Here is a 20,454-nt window from a genome sequence, read left to right as displayed (position 1 = left end):
CTTAATCTTAATAAAAGCTTATTGTATAAGGCCAAGGGATCAAAATATACACTTAAGATCATCCTCTGTGTGTGAGAGTTTAAATATCTCATCAGCGTGTGTCGCCGGGCGGGTTAGGGCCTGAAAAGTTACACAACTAATCTTACCTCATGGAAGCACTTGCGTGTGTGTGTGTGTGTGTGGGGGGTGGGCAGTTCTGGGAATAATGTGCACATGAGTACACTGTAGGAATTAGGAACAAATGCAGTCATGCATCCTCGACACACAGCTCATACAGAAGGCTAATAAATCCGCCCAAAAGACCTTTTCACAGAATTTGGGATTATAGTATTAGCTGAGGGGTTAGCCAATGCTATGCTAGTTTGGATGTTCTTCAACAGTAATTGCATGTAAATGATTTTCTTTTTCTCAGAGTATGACATTTTGAAGCTTATGAATTTTGTCAGCTTTCCTGGTTTGAAGAAGATTATGTAATAACCAGAAATGAGAAAGTAAAGGGGGGGTCGGCTCTGAGCTGCAGGTGCAGACGCTGCAAGCGCTTGGCCTGTTTTGAACCGCATGACTGTGCGAATCATTTTCGTGAAGAATAGTCAGCTTGTTTTCGCAAAATCGCCACTTTCTACCTGCGTGCGTTTGCAAAATACCGAAATTGGTGGAGGTGTGCGCCGTTGTGGGAGTGATCACATCCACTTATTTTTTCCAACTGCAAAAGCTATCGGAGTGTCAATTTCTTAACGTCATATGATCGCTTGATTTCTTAGATCAACTAAAATATCTCTCCGGAGAACCCTAAGAGCTTGTAAGAAACAAACGCCCTTGAGTTTCTTTGACTTGTCTAGATGCATGTTGTTGTCAGCTTGCCTGAGGGTGCTGCACTCAGTGAATGATTCTCACTCCTCACAACCACAAGGGAGAATCTTCTTTTGTGTTCCAGACTCTTGGCTCACATTCAGATCATTCTTTTGTGAACGGGAAAATGGGGTCATAAACAAAGCGAAGTAGAAAGTGCAGGTTATTATCGGAGGTCATGAACAGTCAACAGGGGCCGTGTCGACTTTTTAAATCCACCTTACTTTTCTAAAGGTCAGATTAGGTTAAATAAAATTGTGCCCTGTGTTAATAAGTTACGATTGTTACTTACGCAATTTAAAATCACGCTGATGAGCGTTTTTACAAGACCTTTCAGCTTCCTCGTAGCTCAGGAATTCCTGAGAATGAGGCACTTCTTACTCAAAACAATGACAAGTTTGTCCAGGCGTTTTGTGAGCACCCCACGCTGTTTGTTTGGCCAGCCGAGCAGGAATTTTCCACTGTGTCTTGCCCGTGGAGAGCGGCTTTTCTTTTCTCTGTTGCATAGACACAGGTGGAAATGGGTCACTGCAGTGCATGCGGCAATTTGTTTTTTTTTCTACCGCAGAATATTTACCTAAGCTTGCTGTTTGCCCGTGTCACGTGACCTGATTCGGCATGTTCGTACAATATATATTTGCTCTTTTTGACTTCTTAATTTATTTAGCTCTCGTAAAAAAAAAAGGGTGGCGTTAGAGTTGGAACTCATTTTTATGTTATGATTAATCACGTTGGCTGATTTGGATGGTTTGAGCCGAATCATGAGATCAAGCGAGTGATCGCTGGTGTGGAACCTCACGTTCCACAATCTTATGACTTGTCCGCCATGTCCATGTGCACACTTGGATTTTAAACTCATGGGAAGACTTTAGCCGCATGCATTCCCGAGGAGGCCACATGAAACGACTTATGCCAGGGTTAGGGTTATATAATGAGATGACCCCGCTCGACCCGATCCTCCTGTCTCTCCATCTTTGGTAACTTAGGTTAAAAAAAAAAAAAAAGACACAACTCAAAGCATAATGACTCGAACTGGAGACATTCAGGTGTCAAAATTCAGACCGGAATATTAAAGTACGGCCTACTTTTTGTCCCAAATCCATTATGTCGAGATCAATTTTCAAAATCTTTCAACAGCTGGATTATACTTTTTTTTTGTGTGAGTAATAGGGAATAGTTTAGTGTCAGTGCAGTAATTCTTCAAATAAAACCCTCATTTAGGAAAAAAAGAAAAAAAAATCAATCCCTTTCAGCGTGGAGCTTAAAAAGCCGATAAAGTGTTGCACGGGAGCGACGATACCGACGCAGGAGGGATTTAACACGGGCCGCTTAATCCGACATCATGAATGAATGAGGATGAATGGAAGGAAAACAAATGTATTGTCAGGTCATGCTTGTTTTATTCCATCCACATCCTGCTCAAAGTAATTTCCAAGGTTTCGGGATTTAAACGTCATTAAAGACTTAAAAAGGATGAATATGGAGCAGCAGGGGAAAAAAATAATAAAAAATAGCGGTGAGTAACTTTTTAACTGCTTGTTAAAATGTGCATTTCCTAGTTGCAATGTACTCAAGCCTCTTACGTCAAGCATTATAAATAAAAATAATAATTTCCACGCCAATGTTTTCTTCTTTTCTTTTTTTACCATTAAGTGAAGTCACGCATTGTAGGACATCGCAATGACGTTAAGGGTGATAAATGGATATGGCGCAATTTAAAACGGCTTAAGCAGTAGAACAAACTTGAATTTCCGGATGAGTGTATGAAAACAATTTAGTCAATGTTTGCTTTGAGCCTCCAGGCGTTAACGAGGAGCAACTGCAGAACCGTAATGTATTTAAAAAAAAAACCTAACATGAAACTGGGAAGCATTTGTCAGGACTATTCAGCTCAGTTCGACTTAGAAACTAATTCCGTTCGATTTAGGCTTCAGATAATAGACTTAAAAGCATCTTAGTACAGCTTTGGCCTTCTCTCGCCGTCGCATTTTCTGACCAGCTGCTTGGATTCGTCCCTTGTAATACATTGAATCGAATTTATTCATCATCTTTAGATTATGTTGCGTAATAATGTTCATGTCTGGAAACAAGATCTGTCATGGTTTGTAGAAATGCATTTTTCTTTTATTTATAGACATTCACATTTAAAATAACTATTAGTATAAGTGGCTTTATTCATAGCAGGAGATCGAGTGGGTTCGACAGTGACCCAAGTTCTGACAATACAGATCAGCATGTTCTGTCCCGGACATCCTCCATGTTACGTGACCAACGGTTAAAGTGTGCATGCTGGGATCTCTGCCTCCTCATATCTACTTCATAATTACCGCCTGTCTAATCCAGTTACAGTCAATGAAACTATAAAGGTTACTCAGTGTCTTTATAGGGACATTTAAAATATAGAAAACATTTAAATGTCGGATTAGCTTTCACCTAAGGTGGAAAAAAACAACCTTCACAACAATGAAACTCTGTGGGGTTGTTGTTTTTCTCGCTTCTAAATGCCGAAGTGGAAAAAGCCATAAAACGTGACCATAAAAGCTTCTTGGTCAAAGAGGGGAACTTTTCCCAAAGATGTTTGATTAGGCCACAATACAAGTCTGATAGCTCATCATAAAAGAACTTTTATTGCTTTATAGCAGCATTTATGTTTACTCCAGCAAAACATTTCCTGAACTAATTGTACCCAAGAAGAAACTACCGGTAAGAAAAAAAAAAAATCCCAGGACTTGAGATTGGGAAAGTCAAAGCGGAACATTCTGCTGAGTCATGATGCTGACCATGTCTTGACCTTCGATAAAGGTTATTTCAGGATAGGGATTCTGTAATGTGAAGTCACATGACACACTTATTAAGGATAACTCTTTCCCTTTTTAAAATAACAATATTCCTTGCATGGTGCTACATGGTTTATAAAGGGCAAGTCAGGATGAGATTTGACTGCACGATATGATCGGCCCGAGACCGAGAACATCCTGCGCTGGGTATTGCGCCGATGACTCATTACGATTGGTGGGGGGGAATTATGTTCTAGAAAACGTCTTAGCGTTAAGATCCATCCAGGTGATTAAAAGAGTGAATGCACCCTGTGCCCTCTGTATGAGCGACTACACGTGCCGCTGTGTTTTTTTTTTCTAAACTTTATATGCAAATATACATAATTTGCATATGACATGCTGCTAGAAATCAAACATTTCTGCCTTCTGTTTCTACCCACTTGACTGGAAGTTGTATCAACACGATTCAGTGCAAACGGATGACCTCGAGGTCAAATAGTTGTTTGGTTATTTGTTTTCGTGCAAACAGTGCTGGGTTGTCAGTCTCGGATGTTATTCGAAATACAAAGAATGTCAGCGGAACAAGCGCTCCCCGACGGAAAACAACGCTGTTATTGATCTCGAAGCGATCTGCTTCTCTATGGCCTTTATTGTGGTGCAGCAATACAATGTGAGTCACGGACCACGAGTATCGTGAGGAGGATGCTACACTGTTGCCAACTCCCACCTGCAACGGCTGGCCATTGCATTATGAAAGCCCTCCTACATATGAATTGGCCTCCAAAATATTATCTGGATTTTTGAAAAACCGTTTCAAGCTTTTGTCACACAGGCACGACAGACTAAAAATCATCTCAGCATAATATATATATTACAATATATATGTATATTATATTTAAATAGCTGTTATTCCATATAAAAGCAATTTGCGTTGTTTTACTGCCCCCTGCTGGCAAAACAGTGAACGTACTTTGCTCGCGTTGTTTCATCGCCCCCTGCTGGTACAATTGAGCACACTTTGCCTTGCGTCACATCCGTCTTTTTTTCCTGCAACGCCCTTGTTTTCATGCATTGGTGAGGACGTAAGCTTTCTCTACGAATCCGTTGTCATCGCGCTTGAATTGTGCAATTTGTTACGTTCTATTGCCTTCAAAAGTATAAAGTAAATTAAGGCACCTGAGTTGTTGTTGTATTGTTATCATAGTAAGATTTGGTTTTGTTATTTTGCACTGGCGTGTACTACTACCATCTGTGCATGCAAACTCTAAACATGGCTTCTAATTATTATTGTGTTGTTTGACACTTCTAGATATCCAGCAGAACATGGAATGGTAAGATTCTTTATTTTATTCTTTTTATTTATTGCTGCAGACCTTCCATACAGACTGAGCATGCAACTTGCTCTGTTCTTCGTGCAAGTCTGCTAGAAAAATGTGGGAGGCTGTTTGAGGCTCTGCTATGAAAATGTGTAGCAGGGTTATAGGTAAACCTCCTACAGATTATTTATGACCCCCCCCCCCAAAAAAAAAATTATAATCTACTGTTTGATCATTTCTGTGATTAATAATGTCCATGAGTAGGATTTATGTGATGTGGTGCCATCTAGTGGCAAGTCCAAAACATTTCATTAGATCTTGTTTTCAAGAATTTAAATTTTGGATATTTGTAAAATCTGTTTAATTATATTTACATTATCCCCCCCCCCCCCTCCCTACTTTCCTTTTCAGAGACTGGTTTGAAAGGCTCAGCGCATGAAAATATTTTATGGCCTGGAAATCAAATTGTGTCATTTGCCTGTCTTCAGCTATTAGCACTATGAGCAACAATTTGTAAATATTTCATTTTAATAGGAGTTACAGTGCATATATTCATGTGAAGCTGAATAAAAGAAGGTTTCTTTGACATTATCGAGTGGTCTGGGTTTTTTGGTTTTCAACACTTGTCGGAATGAGAAAGCACAGGAGGAAGCAGAAGTTGTGTTCCTTTTCAAAGATAGCCTCTCACTTTTTTGATACTATCAATGCGCTCGAGGCTACAGGATGACTGACAGGATGACGTGCTGCCGCTTGCAGACTTCTCGACATGAGTAAATCGCAACCACGCCTCTGTCACCGTCTGCTCAAAAGTCAGCCATACTTCTCTTTTTTTTTTTTTTTTTTAACTTCACTTTCTGTTCCCTATACGTCTGTCTTGAGTTCTGATCTTATTTGCTGAATCCGGCCGAAAGGATGGCAGAGATGGAAGGCCTCGAGTTTGGCAAGTCAGACTTTGTGCTTCTGGATGAGGTGACCATGGAGCAGTTTATGGACAATCTCAAATTGAGGTGAGTACTGTTAGACTGAGGAAGAGGAAGCGAGTGATGTAAAGATTTTCATTGTGCTTTACATGACCTGTTTTGTGAGTTTTAAGATATTTTTTTGCGTGATGCTGCAGTGCAATGCTTTGGGTTATAATGTTTATTTAGCAACATCTTTCTTATAAATGTGAAGTGCATCAAACGAATTTTGCATCTGAAGTCCGACATGTACTAATATCAACATCCTTCAGTGTGAATCTGCAACTGAAGGAACCTTAAGCAAAATTAAAAACAGAAAGTGTCTGTGCTGTGTTTAGTCAAGCAATTTTAGACTTGGTCACCACTATCAACTCAACTTAACCCGCCAGTAGATTCAACAACCGGGCTGTGACATAAGTTTCATTTCCTGCTTTCAGTGACGACCCACTGTTGTGCCATTTCCTGGCATCGCAGGAAGACAGAAACTATAGGTTGAAAAGTCAGGCCAAATTTCTCTGAACCTGTAACTAGGTGCAGCTCTATTGTTTGTATTTTATTTTTTATTTATATATTTATTTTTATTATTAGTCATATACAAGGGATGTAATTTGAATGTCATGTTTGATGTGGACAGGTTCGAAAAGGGTCGGATCTACACCTACATCGGCGACGTGGTGGTTTCTGTGAACCCGTACAAAGAAATGGACATCTACGGGAAAGACGCAATCGCCGCATACCGTGGTCGTGAGCTATACGAGAACCCGCCTCATCTCTACGCAGTGTCCGACGCCGCCTATAAGGCCATGAAAAGACGAGCTAAAGACACTTGCATTGTCATATCAGGTCAGCATTTAACACTTTTTTTTTTTTTTTTTAACCAATGTTTTAAGATTGTGAAATGCTTACGCTCCTTTAGGTGAAAGCGGTGCCGGGAAAACAGAAGCCAGTAAATACATCATGCAGTACATTGCGGCCATCACAAATCCAAGTCAGAGGGCCGATGTTGAAAGGTTAGCAGGGGATCAAATTGTTTCAAAGTATTAATTTGATTTTTTTATATTTATTATAATTATTTCTCTTATGCACATCAATCAAGCGTGAAGAGCGTTCTACTCAAGTCCAACTGTGTTCTGGAAGCTTTCGGGAACGCCAAGACCAATCGCAACGACAACTCCAGCCGTTTCGGCAAGTACATGGACATCAACTTTAATTTCAATGGTGACCCCATGGGAGGTCACATCAACAACTACTTACTGGAGAAGGTGAGAGTGACGCTAGTTCTGCTCGCTAATGATGTTTTCATTTAGTTCATTTTGGTTTTCTTTCCCTTTTTTTTGCATGACCTGAAGTCCAGAGTGGTTCACCAGCAAGAAGGGGAGAGGAACTTCCATGCATTTTACCAGGTAAATTTTCATCTGCACAAACCATTCATGCTAGCAGAAGCAAATCTGATCACCCCCCCCACCCCCCTCAGTTTTTACGAGGAGGATCGAATGAAACCATCGCCTCGTTTCACCTGCAAAATGATCCGAGTGTTTATGTGTACACTAAGGAGGGAGCCGGGGCCTCTGTGAGTTGATTTCATTTATGCTTCACTTTTTTTTTTACGTCATAATGAATGAATGAAATAAAAATATCAACCCGGTTGTTATTTGTATTTCTTTTCCCGTAGACGTCGAACAGCGATCAGTCAAGCCACAAAGCTGTCGTTCATGCCCTGGAAGTGATTGGCTTTTCCAAAAAGGAAATTCACTCAATTTATCAAATTCTAGCTTCCATCCTCCATCTTGTAAGTTCTTCAAAAACAATATTGCCCTTAACACGAATTTACTGGAATGCATTTATTTTAGGGTAATATCCAGTTTGGGGGTGATGGTGAGAATGTTGAAGTTTTGGACCTTGAAGCTGTGAACCACATCGCAGAATTGACGGGAACAGACGCCGACAGTGTCGTGAAGAGCTTGCTGTTTCGTACCGTGGCCACCGGCGGTGGCGAGGTCATTGAGAAAGGTCACACGGAAGAAGAGGCCTGTTTTGGGCGGGATGCTTTTAGCAAGGTGCCTTCTAATAATTAATTGATTTGCTATCCAGTTCGATGAACCTGCCGCTTTCTCATTATAGGCTCTCTATGAGAGACTGTTTGGGTGGATTGTCGGACGCATCAATGACATCATCGAGGTCAAAGATTACAACCCGGCGCTTCATGGGAAAAATACCGTCATTGGTGTGCTGGATATTTACGGATTTGAGATATTTGACAACAACAGGTTGGAGTATTTACGCTCTTTCAATGTAAGATGATGACTAATTGATGTTAATGTTACTCGGGTGTTTTTTTTATTTTATCTTTTGGGCCAGTTTTGAGCAGTTTTGCATCAACTACTGCAACGAAAAGCTGCAGCAACTTTTCATCGAGCTGATCCTCCAACAGGAACAAGCCGAATATAATCGAGAGGGTATCCAATGGCAACATGTAAGGGACAGAAAATTAACATATATAATAAAACGATCATTTTTATTATTCTTTTTTTTTTTTCATACACAGATTGACTACTTCAACAACCAGATCATCGTGGATCTGGTGGAGCAGCAGCACAAAGGGATCATCTCCATTTTGGATGAAGCTTGTCTCACCGTTGGTAAAGTCACAGACACTGTCTGCCTGGACAGCATGGACGTCAAACTAGCACAACATCCTCACTACACATCCCGAAAGGTGAGCTTCAAAATTATACACCTTTGTTTCAGATTTCTTTTTAGATGAGGCAAATTTATAAACAATCTCAATGCAGTTTTTAGTTTCTGCCACAAGAGGGCAGAGTTTCTTTACTCTGCCTTCAGTATGGGCTAAAACCATCAAATAAAAAAAATATTTCACATTTGATGGTTCAAAAGTGACACTTCTCACCTTTCCATTTGCAGCTCACCCCTACTGACAAAACCATGGACTTCCAAAAGCACTTTCGAATCCGCCACTATGCAGGAGACGTCACGTGAGTTGCCCATATAGAGTATTTAACCTTTGTGTTTTGGGCCGGGCTGGAAAATGGAGGCCGGGTTCAGGGGTATAATCCACATCATCCTATTAAGAGGTCAGTCCAGGACATTTGCAGCAGAAACATTTTAGAAGTTTTATTACTGTTTGATGGGAAACTAAAAGCGCCGATGTGGCATCCATTAAATTCGATCAGACTTTATTCCAGCTGTGTCTACATATTAAATGAAGCATTGATATGGTGCAGGATCTTTGGGATCTAAATTTACAGTCTTATTTATGATTATTTTACATTTACTACAGCTCTGGCTGCATGTCTTTAACTGCTCCACTTGTTTAATGCGTTCACTGATGTACAGTAAATGTCAGCGAGGCCAGATGGGGCCTTTGGCCATCAGTGCGACTGTGGATTTGGTTTCAGAAGAATCACAGCGGTCACGTGTACTGGCCTCAATCTTGAGAGGGGAAGGGACATTAATATATCACGAAGGGGGGTGAAGGAGATGCTTTGAGTTGAGATGAAAAAATTGTACAAAGAAGTGAAACACTTGATCATAAATATGGACTGTGATGAATCTTCGTCTCTGTCGGCCACGATTTGACAGGGTCAGGGCCAGGGCCATGTCCATGATATGTCACTGGTGCAGCCCACTTTCCATCTCATCTCATCTGAGTCAAGCTTTACTCTGTCTAAATGTACCTTCCACCCCTTTGAGAACAAAATACCCATCCACCCCAGCTTCCTGTAAACACACAAGCTTTCACCTACTTCACCCATCCTTTTTTTCTTTTCCCCTTCATGTTTACCTGATGAATCCTTTGCTCCTTCAACAAACAGAGAATATGTCTGGCTGAGTTATACTGCCCCCAGGTGGCTAAGGCGGGAATACCAGAAGGAGCAGCACAAAAACTGGGAAGACTGGAACGCATTAATGTCTTTCCCATTTATTTTAATGAGAAAAGATGATCTGAGATAGAAACTGTCCAATCTTATGCAGTTAAAATCTCACATTTCTGTCAGCTGGGGCTCCTCCTTCCTCTGTGCCGACCTTGACCTTCACTTTCCTCAGTTTAAGCCGTCGTCTCATCTCCAGAGAGCATCTGACCTTATCCCTGCATGTCCTCTACAATCTACCTGTCCTTTCAAGTGAATGCCACGACTTGTTCTCATGTGCTTCTTCTTCTTCTTCTCTCCTACCGGAAATGTGTGCTCCCACCTCCGCTAACCTTTCCAAAGTGACTGCAAAAAAACGTTTGCGGGGAGTTGAGGCTTGTGTTGTATCGGGAAATATGCGACACAAACGACTTGATAATTTGAGTGTTGTCATATATGAGAAATAAATATATATATATATTCTGCATGCACCCCATCTGGCTTGATGAACATCTTATGTAACTGCTGTGGAGTGACATCATGACCTCTGATGCCACCCAAACATTTTGCAAGGAGCAGACGGATTAAATTGTAGACGGTTCCCTTTTTTTTTTTTTGCCACCCCGAGAGTTGCGTTCCTGTTTTGTAAATCTGCTAAGAGTTTCTTTTAATCCTTTGAGTCGGCTGGAACCAAGTTGTGAAATCACTCACTAGGTAATGATGTGTAAGTTGTGTCTCATTTGATCATCTTGATTCTTCTCTAAATACTCTTCAGCTCTACATCCATCTGAATTAATTTTACCCATAAATCTTTTTATAACAGATATTCCGTCGAGGGCTTTTTGGAAAAAAACAAAGATCTACTTTTCCAAGATTTTAAGCGCCTCATGTATCACAGGTACCAAACACCCCAAGTCTCCTTTTGACCCATCTGGCTTATTTCATAAAAAATGTTGCTCCCCTTGCTTTTGAAGCTCCAACCCAGTGATGAAGGAGATGTGGCCAGATGGTCAACTCGGCATCACGGAGGTCACCAAGCGCCCGCTTACAGCAGCTACCCTCTTCAAAAATTCCATTGTGGCTTTGGTGGATAAACTGGCCTGCAAGGTACTTCCTCTTCCCACTTCTTGAAAAACTATGTCATGTTCACTGAAGACTCGTCTTTCTTGCTCGAGTCAATATGTCTTGCCATCTTTTTGGTGAGTCACTGAGCTATTCTGAGCGGGCTGACGTATGACTGCTGCTCACCATCATACGTACATTATAGCCACGGCAATCTTGTCCTTTTCTGCGTTTAACATATCGCTTGACCTTATCATATCCCGCTGTGAATACGTGAAAGCATCTTAAAGGTTTTTCTGCACCTTCTTAGCCAGGCTTTCCAAATTGCACCAAAATAGAAAGTTGACCCACCTTTGTGTTGATGCAGGAGCCGTACTACGTGAGATGCATAAAACCAAACGAGTTGAAGTCCCCGTTGTTGTTTGATGATGCTCGCTGCCAACATCAGGTGGCTTATCTGGGTCTTCTGGAGAACGTCAGGGTGCGAAGGGCGGGTTTTGCCTACAGGCAGCCCTACGCTCGTTTCTTGCAGAGGTAAGAGACATTCAGATTTTTTTCCCCTAATCTGAGTAAAAAAAAAAAAATCCAAACAATGCCATTTTATTCAAGGTATAAAATGACATGCGAATACACTTGGCCCAATCATCTGATGGATTCCGACCGGGATGCGGTGGAGGCCATCGTCAAGCAGCACGGTTTCCAGGACGACGTGGCCTACGGTCACACCAAGCTTTTTGTACGGACGCCTCGATCGCTCTTTACTTTGGAACAGGAGCGAGCTGCCCTCATCCCCATCCTGGTGCTTTTCTTACAAAAGGTCAGCCGTGTTGCCATTGCTGCTTTCACTGTCACAACTTTGGATGAATCTGCCTGCTTGACTCTTCATCCTCTATGGCAGTTATGTGGATAATTAATGAGATGCAGTTACATAAAAGTCAATTATGATAAAATTACCATCTCCTTTCTTCTCCTGATGACCTAGTTGGATGAGTCTACACAGAAGTCTTTCCTGAATTGGAGCACTCATGCCGCAAACTGTCTCTCTCCATTTTAAACTTCACATAGGTATGGCGGGGAGCTCTCGCTCGTATGAGGTGCCGGCGGTTGAGGGCCATTTATGCCATCATGGGCTGCTTTAAGCGCTACAAGGTCAAGGCCCACTTCCGAGAAGTCGAGCAGCGGTTCGCCAATGTCAGAAACATGGCCGACTACGGAAAAAGCATCGAGTGGCCGGCTCCACCTGCCGCTCTGACACAGTTTCACATCATCACGGTCATGTTGCATCGCAGGTCAGAAAAGGTCTTTCTACTTTACTGGCAAAATTGGGCAATCATCAAGTAAACACATTTGGATTTTAGGTGGTGGGCGAGACAGATGGTGAAGAAAATCCCGCCGTCAGACATGCGTGAGATTCGAGCCAAAGTCGCCGCTCTGACTACTCTCGGCGGGGAGAGAAAAGACTGGGGCTGCAGTAGAGCCTGGGAGGGAGACTACTTAGCCAATGTAAGGAAAATATGGAGAAAGTTCTATAATCAATGGTGGCACTCAACTGTGAAGGGCCGTGATTGCAATAAGCAAAATTTGAGCTCTACATGTAGCGCTGTAATGACCAGGATTGAAATACAGTAGCGTAGTAGGCCTCAGTGTTCATCAGAAATAACATCATTGTATTCCAAATTATTGAAAGCCATGGTAATATTATGTGCAGTTTGTACATAAATACTGTGCGTGGATATAGGATAATAAAAACAGACTTAAATGATTTAATTAAAATATATTGCATATTAAAAACAACTTTGGCAGAGATTCTTTTGCATACTAGAGGGGGGCCTATCAATCACTGCTCTTCGAGGAGTTTTCTTGAAACCCCATGGCCTTTTACTGAATCTTGTTTACGTCCTTGTGAGACAGCGACGATGAAAATCCATTTCATGACATTTTCGTATTCCACGTGCACTTTTCTTGCTCAATGGAATCTAATTGTCTTTTTACACTTAGCAATAATCTGTTGTGAATTTATGCATGTGACAACTCCAGCAAGTAAACAATGTGACTGAGGTACTTGTGAGCCCCCCCCCCCATACGCCCACCCTCCAATGAATCCCACTCTCTGTTCTTTTAGTAACTAATCCGAGCTTGTTTTCTGGCTATAGTTGAGGGAGCGTAAGCATGACTTCAGCACAGTCCTGAGTCACTCCTCCCATGTGTCTGAGATGGCTCGTGACTCCAAAGTCTCATTCAGGCCGCCGACTTCACGTGATTGGGCTTAATTCTACAAAGACCAATCAATGCGGTACTAATACAAAATAAGTAGGGCAAAAGTTCTGGGTCAGAAGCAACTGGTTGCATTTAATAGAGAAAATAATTCTCCAGATATAAATGGATTATTAATATTAATATAATCATTATTATATTATTTATAATTAATATAATAATTAATATAATGGAACTCATTATTGTGTTTGTAATGTATATGTTGATGTACGTTGTGTCATTTTTGTAAGTTTGTGTCACTGGAAGCAAGGCAAAAAAAAAATAATAAAAAAAAAATAATATAATTGGCTGCAGTGAGAGAGGCAATAAAATCCCCCATTACTGTCTAAAGACTCTCGCCAGAATTATCAACCCAGCCGCATAAGCATCATCATGGGTAGCTGCTGATGTTCGCTATTATGGAAGCCAGTCAGTCTAAGACAATATAATAGCACTTTCGTTTTTTGGACTGCATGCCATTACACTGCCCCTCTTGTAGCTAATGAGATGCATTTTGAAAATAATACCCGTCTTTGATTCCTGCAGGTGCGAGACTGCCCTCAATCCAGTTCCGCCTTCGCTCACTTCTCCCGGGAGCTGAGGAACAAAGACGAGTACAGTCAAGTTCTCTTCTCGGGCTTCTGTAGGAAGGTGAATGAATCGCATTTGGTTGCTTGAACAAACAGATTTGCAAATTGTGCATTCTCAAGTCTCCGAAAAAAGTCAAATAAAAGCAGAAGGAAGAATCCTCAGTCAGCTGGAGCCCTGTTTTTTTATTTTGCTGAATTTGCTTTTATCATCTCCCAGTGGATGATATGCTGCATTTTTTCCATATCAAGGACAATGGAGAGTGTGGATACATAAATCGAAATGCTTCTTTAAAATTCGACTCAATTTGTTTTGTGCTTTTGCATTTGTGTCAAATGAGCCCATTCGCAAGCATTATGCAAGTGATATAAAACTGGACCCTTTTTTTTTTGTGCCCTTTTAGGTGAACAGGTTCAACAAAAGCACCGACCGCGGCTTACTCGTGACGGACAAGTATTTTTATAAATTAGAGCCAAAAAAACAATTCAAGATCTTAAAGAAAATTCCCTTGGACACTGTAAGTATTCAAATCCTTGATTTATACGCATTATTGATAATGACAGCTTGAAATTTCTTGTCTTCATCATAAATAAATGCTTCTGATGTTCTTACACGTGAAGTCGGTTCTGTCTCATGCAAATGTTGAGTCCTGTTTTTGTTACCTTGACGACTGGGGTTGAGCTAGGCCCTGGAGTGACTACCCGGTGATCCAAACTTAGCGACTGTTTCTATACTTAGCAACTATTATTACGATTTTTTTTTACTTCTCTTTTAAAGCCATGAAAACAAACCTAGCAATTTTTAGAGACTTCTGAAGACCGAAACTGCCTTCAGAGCAGGAGATGTTTTCCCATATAGCATAATATTAAAAAAAGATTTACACTATTTCAGTCCATGCACAACAATCTTGCTTGAGCAATTCAATTGCCCGTAAAAGCTGCAAGAAAGCAGCAGTGGGTCGTTAAAAAGAAATCAATTATTCAAAAGTTTGACAAGGCAGAAACATCAATCACAGTTGACCCCATTATTGGAAAAATAGCTTTTCTCTTTATATTCACAGCTAACAGGATTGAGCGTGACTAGCGAAGTCGACCAGATGGTGGCGCTGCACATATCTTTGCAGGATGACGTTCTTCTGTGTTTCCAATACGGGGAACTCTGTCCCAACCAGGACCGGGTCGGCGAACTGGTGGGAACCTTGGTGGACCACTTTACACGGTCAGTGATGCCGTTCGTTTTATTTTGAAACTCAATTCTGTCCTCTTTTCCTGTTCAAAGGCCTCAATTAATAAATGTCACGTAACCAATATGTAAATCATCTTGTTGGTATTCATCACTGTCATGTGTGCACACCTGTCGTGAATTACTGCGGCGGAATGACATTTATCGCATCCAAATGTGTTTATAGATGAGATTACAAGCACTGGAAGATGCGACTTGTTTTTTTGTTTTTCTTTCCCCCACCATGCAGATTGTTGTACATTTCATTGCTTGGCCTCCGGCGCTTTTGCTCGCACGTCGTTATCATCGCTACATAAACGAGCCGACTCCCTCGTGACCCGGTTATTTGACTTTTTATGTCTTTTCGGTGTCTGGGAGGCCCGATTTGAGATGATCCTATTTTTTTTTTGTTCACTTGGGATCATTGCGGCAGCTGCATTGCTCTTTGCGGTGGGAGTCAATTTCACCGTCCCCCCTCCGCCTCCCTCCACCTTGCTTGCCTTTGTGGGCACCATCTGTGGTGAATGAAGAAGGTCGTGACCCTTGATTAGGCTGCTCAGCAAAGGAAAACTTAGCAAACAAAGTCCGGGCTGGACAAAAGGAGATTCCATAATGTGAGGAGAAGATGTACTATGTGTGTTTATGTGGCAGCTGAGATGCGGGGTTGTATAAAATTGGGTCACTGAAGGCATCATTTTAAGCTTCAAACGTGGCAAACGTGTTCCCTCTGCGAATCCTCCACACATCGTGTGTCCCACAGCATGCATCCCATCACCTCTGTCTATCTGTCTCTGGCTTTCTCTTCCTATCACCTCGTTTCTCTTATCACCGTGGCCCAGAATGGCAGCACGCTGTTAGAAATAGTGCTTGTCTCAAGGAACAGTCCATACTAAATTTAACCATAGGGTGCATTGTGATCGCATTCCCCAAGAACGAGATACCTCCAAAAAAAGCAATCACTATCATTTATGAGTAGGATTCTGCGATCATTTATCCCGAAGACCAAAGTGCTGGCTCGGCATTTTTTTTTTCGGAAGATGACACTCAGAGGGAATTGGGAGTGACAGTTATAAATAAAAACGTCAAAATACTGCATAGTGACATTAATTATTAATTGCTAACATTTTAAAGCAGGGCACATTCTTTTTTTTTTTAAATGGAATACCACCATAGATGATAAAAAATTAATAATAATAATAATAATATACATAAATAAAATGTATCCCAAAAAATAAAAATATTGAAATAAATTAACCAAAACTAACTTAGGGTACTACAAATTGTATCTCTAAATATCCTTTTCCTTTTGAGAGCATGACGAATGGACGTCTCGTGTGCTGGTATGTATAACGTGCGTCTGTGTGCGTCTGTGTGTGTGTATACTTGCAAAGAAGTGGTGTGTATTGTGGTGATGGGGGGAGTGTCGTGGTTTGAACTTGTGGACCATCTGCTGGGACAGCTGGGAGAGTATGAGAAGGCTCAGGGCAGGATTTAGACTATGATCTGTCCCAGCCGAGTAGACAAGCTCAAGTTCGCTGTTTTAAAAAGGTGATTTGGGGATTTTGGTCATTCCATCAACTTTTCCAGCATTCGAGTTTCTCGTAGTCCTCCCCTTCCCCAAGCTACGTCTCTCATGTTCTAAATGATCATTTATGAATATGGATGATGCCTTTAAAATCATTACCATCTTCTGGGTCAGCCCTCCCTTTTCTGAGAAACCCAATCCTACCTCTGAGCATATGTGAGCCATCTTGTTATGTGCTTGCCCACATGCTGCTCGCTTGGTCACCGACAGACTTGTTGATGTCTGACCTCTTTGGCTGAGCGGCACTTAAAGCGGACGTGGGCGAATATCCTCTTTTCAAATGAACTTTTTCGGCTATCCTAGTCTTGAAATAGCCTCCTCTGTTTCTTTGACCCCACCCCCCTCCCCTCTCTGCTTTTTCCCCCTCACTGGTTGTCCTCAATGTGTTTGTCTGTCCGGCCCACCTCGAGAAGTTGCCCACTTCTATCTTCTGCTAGTTCCAACTTTTGATTTAATGGATTAGGATCAGTAGTAATGCGGTTTTGATCATATGGCGAGTAACCACGGCAACAGCTTTTACAACTCAGGTGGAAGTAAATAGTGAGTAGACACTGACCTATTTCTTACTCTCATCAACTTGGTGGGTCATGTGAAGCAAATGAAGTCAATTATACAATTGGATTCATATTATTTTAGACCGCACATTCTCAAATGCACAACTCATTGTATGAATAAAATTTCTATATTCCGACGCCCAAAAATAAAACATCTTGGCTACTGACCTCGAAGCAATTTCCCTTTCAAAGCACCTCTTTGTGCATTTGATCGGCAGTCATGCACTAATTCTACCCCAGACAAACAAATTGGCACAATGATGACGTGCGGACCGAGTAAAAACTGACCCAACTGGCTCCGCTCCGACTCGGACAGTGAGCACATGAGCACATAAACTGAATCAAAACAAACCTTGTGCTGTCATCTGCTTAAAATTTCAGCCCACACAAAAAAATAATTCAGAAAATCTTAAATCATCTGCAATCAACAGATCAACCACAGCACGTGACCCAAATCATGCGGCCTCCTATTCAATTTTGTGTCCTCTCAAATTGACTCAGATGTCCTCTTAGATTTAATCTCTGGTCTTCAGAATTGATCACGTCACACTCGATGATACTTAGCCTACTGTTAATGATTGATTCAGGCCTTGTGCAAAATTCACGTCACTGGTCACAGTTTGATCCACGTATGACTCATTTTTTTTTTTTCCCCAGAATGCCGCAGATTGTTTCTTGATTTGAATTGATGAATGACGCCAATACTTGGTAGCTGGAACGGAAATGCCTTGGTGATAGTTTCGAGGACAAAGTGATAAATTAACTATCCTTTTAAATTGAAGACATTTGATGCTTTTGTTGCCGAGTGGCTTTCTAACTGCCCAGAGGAAAAAGTGACAATGAAAGAAAGGCAGGAAAGAGTTTTTTTTTTTCTGTTTAGTTTCTTTTGTCGTCACGCTGCAGGGCTTGACCTGCCTCACATTTTGTTCCGCGCTGTCAGTTTTGTGACGCGTTGATTCCCTCCTGAGACCCAATTACACCTGAAGAATCGAGACATAAAGTTTAGGGAGGAAACAGGCAACACTGAAGCACAAAAAAAAAAAAGATTGATGGAGTGTCTGATCTGTTACAGTTTGTAGCATTCTGTCAAAATGTTCTAGATCTGTTTTGGTGATGTCATCATTCAGTGGGCCAATTGGGAGTAACCGTCGTAACACGAGCTTGGCAAAAAAAAACAAATCCACACAAAACAGCTAATTTACAATTTGTGTTGATTTTCATCGGCGATGCCGCATTATCCCGACTCTACATAAAGCTCCGAGTTGATCTGATTGGCCCATAAAAGGACAAACGACATTAATAACAGTTTGGCAACCTGCTCGCTGGCTACGCTTGGCCACACATTGGCGGGCCAGGCGCTAATAAAACAGCCAGTGATTCCTCCATCATGGAGGCACCAGAGGCACATATTCACATTGTATTAGCTGCACTCAGCTTCTTAGAGGCAGTGACAGGGGAGAAAGATGGAGGCCTGCAGGCTTGCAAGAGGGTGAGAGAGGAAGATAAGATGAAGAGGTGGAGCTGGTGGCAGCGGGAGGTCTGAGGTGCCGTGTTTGCACCCCAAATCTGTCTCCGCTGCTGTCTAGGAGGCGATAAATTATTCAACTCTTGTCTGGATGTGGGTGGACTCAGCTCAGCTCAGTGCAGGTCATGTTTGTAGAGAGAATAGATTCAGTCCTGTACAAGCGATTCATTGTTTGCATCATAGTCACCACTGCACTTTTTATCTATTTATTTTTACTTAATTTATTTTTATTTTTATTTAATTTGAATTTTTACTTTAGTTTTTCCAATAATTTTCCAAAAAGGTTTGGGTGAATGCTCGTTAACTATGATTCACTTCCTCTCAAACACAACCGTCGTATGATGGCCCATTATTTATGAATGAATTCCATTTGATGAGCTGCCAATTGGGGTGTTTTGCTTGTGAGCTGATCACATTCGCTGGACTTTTGTCTTTTATTTCCAACACCGTTCCCAACACCTCCAGTTAAATGTGTAAATGTGTACGTCAAAGCGACCAACTGCGGCGTTCACACGAAGCGACTGTCTGAATTTGTCCATGTTGTTGACGCACTTCCCAAGGAGCAATTACGCATGACGTGACCACTCACCAGGAGGGGAGGAGGTTTTCATTTATAAACACGTGGGTTCTAATAGTGGAGGCGGTATGGACGCTCTAATTGCGTCTGTATGCAATCATTTTGTAGAATCAGAAAATGAGCATCTTGTTGGTACTGTTGGAATTTCATGGTGCTGGGTGTACCTAATAGACTGTCCTTTGCATTTTGCTCCTCTGCTGTCACCATTCCACGATAAGTAGGTTACATATGATGTCATTTTTAATTATAATTCACCTTTTGAAAATGTGAAGGTTCTGTCTAACATTATCTCAGGAGAAACTGACTCCGTTGCCAATCTGGCTTATCCTCGTTATCGGTCACCAAATTCAAATAATAGCTGGTCGGCATCTGCTTCGGAGACTTTTGCAATTTGAATTAAATGCAGCCATTGATGGAAAAGGGGAGAGCGTCGTTGGGATGTCGAGGGATACAGTAGAGGATTCATTAGGATAAGGATGCTATTGAGTTTTGTGTTGTGCCAGTTTGTGTCTGCCACAGGGATGGGTGGGGGCGGTGGGGGGTTCCCTGAAGGCCAACAGGAAGCAGCAACTTCCTGGATCATCTTAAACTGACAGTGCTGTCGTCAAATAAGGACAAGTAGAATATAGAATATTAGCCTGTCCAGTGACTTGACTTGAGAGGGTAACGGAAAATATTGACAGCCATCATATCTTTTTGTCTTTCAGTGTAAGAAAAACACCGTTAGATGTGAAGGTGTGTCCGTCCGGCATCCAGGTAAACATGCGAGGCAAACCCAAGACGGTTACCGTGGAAACCAAGGCGGGCCAAACTCACGCTGATTTCAAGAAGAGCAAAGATGGTTTTATTCTACTGGTTCCGGTCAAGTGAGAGAGTTATTTCATCCTGTCATACAACACAAATTTTAAAAAATGCTTTCCTGGTAACAGAAATAAAAGTTAACAGAATAAATTATTCAAACAGTTTATGTGCGTTAGAATTCCCAGTGATAAAAAAATCCCCGGTGCGCTCTGTAAATGACTTTTAAATAAATCTGTTTTCTAAAATACACTGACGTAATGTTTTGGGGTTTCCTGTACGCAATCCACTCCGATACAATATCCCGGTTGTTTAGACGAGAGCACAAACAGTCGGATTTATCTGTAATCCAAAGCGTCCGTTGAAAACATGCAATAGAGCTCACCGACTGGAGAAAAGTGGACTAAATGACGCATGAGTTATTTCCTGTCTTGTCCCTTTGGTGTCCTCAGGATTAGATCCGAATGATTGCAGACGTTGGTATCAAGATGCAAAAAAAAAAAAACCCAACATATCACGCA

The 20,454-nt window shown here is 41.5% G+C and overlaps 1 protein-coding gene across 3 annotated transcripts; it reads left to right on the top strand.

Moving 5' to 3' along the window:
• The first annotated feature begins 5,686 nt into the window (after window positions 1-5,686).
• Window positions 5,687-20,183, top strand: myo1g (myosin IG). 3 transcript variants are annotated; one of them, XM_061267027.1, is made up of 23 exons: window positions 5,791-5,949; window positions 6,339-6,432; window positions 6,536-6,744; window positions 6,818-6,911; window positions 6,998-7,163; window positions 7,209-7,304; window positions 7,376-7,471; window positions 7,574-7,690; window positions 7,752-7,958; window positions 8,023-8,168; window positions 8,260-8,374; window positions 8,447-8,617; window positions 8,824-8,894; window positions 10,594-10,668; window positions 10,745-10,877; window positions 11,200-11,366; window positions 11,442-11,649; window positions 11,898-12,121; window positions 12,191-12,335; window positions 13,632-13,736; window positions 14,077-14,190; window positions 14,734-14,891; window positions 19,843-20,183. In XM_061267027.1, the coding sequence occupies exons 3-23, from the start codon at window positions 6,603-6,605 to the stop codon at window positions 20,003-20,005; spliced, it is 2,913 nt and encodes a 970-aa protein (XP_061123011.1). In that variant the 5' UTR covers window positions 5,791-5,949; window positions 6,339-6,432; window positions 6,536-6,602; the 3' UTR covers window positions 20,006-20,183. The 3 variants fall into 3 exon arrangements, with proteins under 3 accessions (XP_061123009.1, XP_061123010.1, XP_061123011.1); XM_061267025.1 differs by lacking the exon at window positions 6,339-6,432 and having other exon boundaries at window positions 5,687-5,949; XM_061267026.1 differs by lacking the exon at window positions 6,339-6,432 and having other exon boundaries at window positions 5,691-5,949; window positions 7,251-7,304.
• Window positions 20,184-20,454: the final 271 nt, after the last annotated feature.

Source organism: Syngnathus typhle, linkage group LG20, assembly GCF_033458585.1.
Source record: "Syngnathus typhle isolate RoL2023-S1 ecotype Sweden linkage group LG20, RoL_Styp_1.0, whole genome shotgun sequence".
Lineage (NCBI taxonomy): Eukaryota > Metazoa > Chordata > Actinopteri > Syngnathiformes > Syngnathidae > Syngnathus > Syngnathus typhle.
Note: the sequence above shows the minus strand (reverse complement) of the source record. Positions and strands in the feature narration are given on the sequence as shown.

Bases quoted from the DNA above. Each gene is read 5' to 3' on its own strand.
- myo1g (XM_061267025.1), top strand. From the start codon at position 5,855: ATGGCAGAGATGGAAGGCCTCGAGTTTGGCAAGTCAGACTTTGTGCTT. The intron at 8,169-8,259 runs GTTGGAGTATTT...CTTTTGGGCCAG, and splicing joins GAGATATTTGACAACAACAG to TTTTGAGCAGTTTTGCATCA. The intron at 11,367-11,441 runs GTAAGAGACATT...ATTTTATTCAAG, and splicing joins TACGCTCGTTTCTTGCAGAG to GTATAAAATGACATGCGAAT.